Raw genomic sequence first — 4987 nt, forward strand, 5'->3', positions numbered from 1 at the left:
GGATCTCTTTCTCTTTATCACAGCAGCAGAGTAAGAAATTTTTTAAGCTAATCCACTCAGATATTTGAGAGTTGCCTGATAGATCATTGGATGGGTATTCCTACTTCATCTCCTTCATTGATGACTATTCTTGAAAGACTTGGATATATATTCTGAAGCGAAAATTCGATATTTTTAAAACCTTCAAGAAATTCAAGGCTCTGGTGGAAAATAAAAAAAAAATTTGAAAATTAAATATCTACATTCTGATAATGGAGGAGAATATTGTTTCAAGGAGTTTGATGAGTTTTGTAGTGAGCATGAAATTCGATGACAGCTTACAGTTCTCAGAACACCACAGCAAAATGGTATGGTGGAGAGGTTTAATAGAACACTCATGAAAAAGATCCGTAATATGATGAGTACTGTAAAATTTGACAAGAGATTTTGGATAAAGACTGCATGCACGGCTTATTATTTGATCAATCGAGCACTGACAAAATTCTTTAAGTTAAAAATTTCAGAAGAACTTTGGCAGCGGCAAGCCAGTAAATTATTTCCATCTTCGTGTGTTTGGATGTGATGCATATATGTGGATTCCAAAAGAAAAGAGGACAAAATTGGATAGGAACTCTCGGAGGTGCATCTTTCTTGGCTATGCTAAAGGAGTAAAAGGGTATCGGTTGTGGGATCCTACTACCCACAAGATTGTTGTTAGCCGAGATGTTGTTTTCAATGAAGAATCTTTTCAAGGCACCAAGAAAAAGCAAGATGATGAAGCCATTACTTCAATTGAGTTCTTTAATGCAGGTGATGAGGTGCAAGCAGAGCAAGCACAAGTGAACGACGAGATAGTTGATGATGGATTAGGTACAGAGTGTCCGCAATCTTCTAAGGATGCTATCTCACTGAAAGAGCCACCAACGGAGTCTGAGCAGTCTAGGAGGGTCATTAGATCTCCTGCCAGGTATGAGAACTATGTCACTACTTCATTCCTTCTGCTAACTATATTTGTGCTTATGTTGCTTTAGTGGAGGAGGATGAGCCAACTTCATACAGGGAGACATGTGAGTCCACAAATGCTGAAAAGTGGCATTGTGCTATAGAGGAGGAAATAGAGTCACTTTGAAAGAACAAGACATGGGAGCTTGTAGTTCTATTGAAGGAAAGGAGTCCGATCGGATGTCGGTGGGTCTATAAAGTGAAGAAGGATATAGATAGAAATATGAAGAGGTTCAAAGCATATTTGGTGGTGAAGGGACATACTCAGAAGCCAGAAATTGATTTTGATGAAATATTCTCACCCGTGGTTCATCTTACTACTATTCGGGTTATTTTGGCGATCGCAGCAGTCATAGATTTGGAGCTCAAGCAGATGGATGTAAAGACGGCTTTCTTGTATGGTGACTTGGAGGAGAAGATTTATATAGCGCAATCTGAAGGTTTTGTTGAAAAAGACAAGGAGGAGTTGGTTTATTGGTTGAACAAATCGTTATACGGTCTCAAACAGGCATCGAGGTGTTGGTACAAGCGATTTAATTTTTTTATTATGAGTTTGAAATTTGATCGACTAGAGGTAGATCATATACATATTTCTGCGGTTATGATAATGAAAGCTTCTATATCTTACTGTTATATGTCGACGATATGGTAGTCGCAGGGAATAGTAGGAGTCGAATATTAGTCTGAAAACTCAGTTGGCTTGGGAGTTTGAGATGAAGGACTTAGGAGCCATGAACCAAATAGTCGGGATGAAGGTGCTATGGGAGAGGAAGAATAGGAAGGTCTGGCTTTCACAAAAAAGATATGTGGAGCAAGTTCTGTGGTACTTCAATATGAAAAATGCAAAGTCAGTGTCTACCCCATTTTCTATTCAGTTGAAACTGTCAGCAGAGCAATCACTCAATATAGAAGCAGAAAAGGTTGACATGGCTCGGGTACTATATTCTTCAGCAGTAGGGAGTCTTATATTTGTCATAGTATGCACAAGACCAGACATTGCACAAGCAGTAGAAGTTGTGAGTCAGTATATGACAAATCCAGGTAGTGACCATTAGACAGCAGTAAAGTGGATCCTTTGATATCTGAGGGGATGACTGATCATTCACTCTGTTATGGTTCAACAGGTTTGGAGTTCATTGGTTATGTTGATTCTGATTTTATAGATGATCGAGATAAGAGGAAATCTACCACAAGCTATGTGTTCTCCATGGGCGACGGTGCTATTAGCTGGGAGTTTAAGCTTCAGTCAGTGGTGGCATTATCAATGATAGAAGCTGAGTATATTCAAGTGGCACATGCATGCAAAGAAGCTATCTAGCTCAAGAGCCTTCTTAGAGATTTCAAGGTGAAGCAAGATGTGATGAGCGTGAATTGTGATAGTCAAAGCGTATTGCATATGACGAAAAATCCGATATTTCACTCTCGGATGAAGCATATTGACATTCGCTATCATTTTGTGAGGGATGCGGTTGATGATGGTCTAGTCTCATTGCTGAAATTTATACTGATGCAAATCTAGCAGATGTGTTGACAAAGCCGGTGACTCGGGAGAAGTTTAATTGGAGTAAAGCTTCTCTCGATCTTGGAGCGATGTGAGGAGTGGGAGGTTGGCAAGACCTCCAGGGATGATGTTCTTGTGAGTTCAACACATGTCTTCAAGTAAAAGAATTGATAGATTGAAGCCCACGTGATGAAGCCCGACCCGAACCCAGTAGGCAGGCCAAGCCCGGCCCAGACCCACGTGCAAGTGTGGCCCAGCGCGGGTGCGTGTGGGAGCATGCGCGGGCTGGCCTAGCTTATTTGCGAGCTCGACGTACCATGATCTACTGTGTTTTTGCGGTCCACGATAGGTGCGTGGACCAAGCACCCATTTTCAGGGTATTTCTCGTGGTCCACGATAGACCGACGTCCATTTTTTCAATATTTCTCATGGTCTACACGAGTTCTGATGGATCGAAGGCACGATCAGATGATCTCCCTTGCTCCCGATGATCCAATGGCTGAGAGCATTTTCGAATTGATTTGGGCATGATCCAGATAGTTTTGTGCGCTGTTTTGGACCGTTTGATGCAGATCGGATGGTAGGAAGGTTTTTTGATTTCTACCTTGATTCGGAGTCCATTTTTGACACGATTTGGATCTGATTTTACCTGATGACGAGCTCTATTTAAAGGGAGAGCCTCAAAAGAGTTTAATAGCAGCCTAAGAGCAGTAAAAATAAAACAAAAGAGGGTCCAAGAGAAGAGAAAAAATAAGAGAGGCGTGAGATTCTTTTGAGAGAAAAAAATAAAAAAATATTTTTCTTTTGTAAGAGAGAGTATGTATGAGCCTTTTATTTTTCTTCTCCAATTTTGTACTTCGTTGTGCCATAAATTATTAATAGACGAACGTTGAGGAGGTCTTGCCCATGGACATAGGCCAACAATCAAGCCAAACCACGTAAATCTGGTGTGCTTTCTTTTCTCTTATTTTTATTGCTTGTTTATCTCTCCTATTTTGTATTCTATGCTTGTTCTAGTTATCTTTCCTCTACAAAATGATCTTGTTTCCACTATGTTTATGTGCTATGTGGATCGAGGTGTGCTCGATTATCCCATGGTCGGTCCTTTCAGTCTATGCTCCTAGAAGTATCTCCACCACCATTTCACAAGAAGGCATTTATTCAAAAATTGAATGTTTGTAACTCCCAGCCCGCCCAAGCATTTTGGTCTACATACTTGATCGCATCTGATTAAACAGTGCCCTCTGGAGCAAGACTCACTTCTCCACTAGAGAAAACAACATCTTTTGTGGTCAATGCTTCTCACAATGCTGGCCGAGAGTTGCGCAATGGACAACCAAAAGATTGGTATTGTGCTGAGAATAGGATCACTAGCGTTAGCCTACCCGCTAGAGTCAAGATCCTACCTTTTCAAGATGCCAACTTCTATCAATTTTGTCCAGTATAAACTTCCAGTCAGAAGCTCTCGATTTGCGGTGATGGAGTGGCAACCTAAGATATATGATAGGAAGCTTTAATTCCACACAACCTAGTATTCTTGCGAAGTTGCTGCTCGGTGCATCCTCCATCACAATGCCAATCATCAAGCACTTCTCAAAGTTCACCCTTAAATCTGACGCAAGTTCGAAAGCATAGATTATAAATTTGATATTCTTGACATATTTCTTCTCAACCCCACTGAATATCAACATATCATCAGCAAACTGTTGCTATAGAATCCTCCCATAAGTCTACCGAGGGCCCATTCCTGCTATTAACTTCTTTGTATCAGTGACAGTTAAGACTCGACTGAGAACATCTACCACCAAGATAAATAATAAAGGAGATAATGGATCCCCTTGTTTGAGACCCCTTCTTGCTAATATCCAACTAGTCAGCTGGCCATTGATGATCGGAGCAACTTGGCTCTCCAACAGATTGCTTTTCACCCAGCTGCACCATCTTACACTAAAGCCCCGAGCCTTAAGGAGTGAGAGAAGAAAGTCCTAGTTAACTTGGTCGTAAGCCTTTTCAAAATCCAATTTAATCACCAAATCTTTTTGTTTCATGTTTTTGCAATGGTTTATAATTTCTGCTATAATGATGAAGCTATCACCAAGTTGCCTATCTTTTATGAATGCAGACTGGGATCGAGACACAAGTTTGTCAATAACCTTGGCTAGGCAGTTGCATAGAGTTCTGGTAAAAATCTTGATAATACCATGCACAAGGCTTATCGGCCTGTAATCACTAACCCTCACACATTCCTCCTTCTTTGAAATAAGTGCTATATAACTATAGTTCAGACAAAAAAGCTCAGTTGTATCACTGTAAAGGGCTTCAAAAAGTTTCCTGAGATCTTGATGATTTTCCAATAGTGCTAATAGAAAGATCCTGAAAAACCATCAGGCCTCGAAGCCTTATCTCTAGTCAGCCCAAAGACTGCAGCATGGATCTCCTCCTTTGAGAAGGGTTCGTCCAACTCCAACAAATCCACCTGAACTCCACTATATAATAACTCCCAAT

The 4987-nt window shown here is 40.6% G+C and overlaps 1 protein-coding gene across 1 annotated transcript; it reads left to right on the top strand.

Moving 5' to 3' along the window:
* The first annotated feature begins 569 nt into the window (after positions 1 to 569).
* On the top strand, positions 570 to 1108 carry LOC140858064 (uncharacterized). Its single transcript, XM_073257504.1, has 2 exons — positions 570 to 849; positions 1011 to 1108. Exons 1-2 carry the CDS (start codon positions 570 to 572, stop codon positions 1106 to 1108), a joined length of 378 nt encoding a protein of 125 aa, XP_073113605.1.
* The last annotated feature ends 3879 nt before the right edge of the window (positions 1109 to 4987 follow it).

The sequence above is a fragment of the Elaeis guineensis genome, chromosome 5, assembly GCF_000442705.2.
Source record: "Elaeis guineensis isolate ETL-2024a chromosome 5, EG11, whole genome shotgun sequence".
In the NCBI taxonomy this organism is placed as follows: domain Eukaryota; kingdom Viridiplantae; phylum Streptophyta; class Magnoliopsida; order Arecales; family Arecaceae; genus Elaeis; species Elaeis guineensis.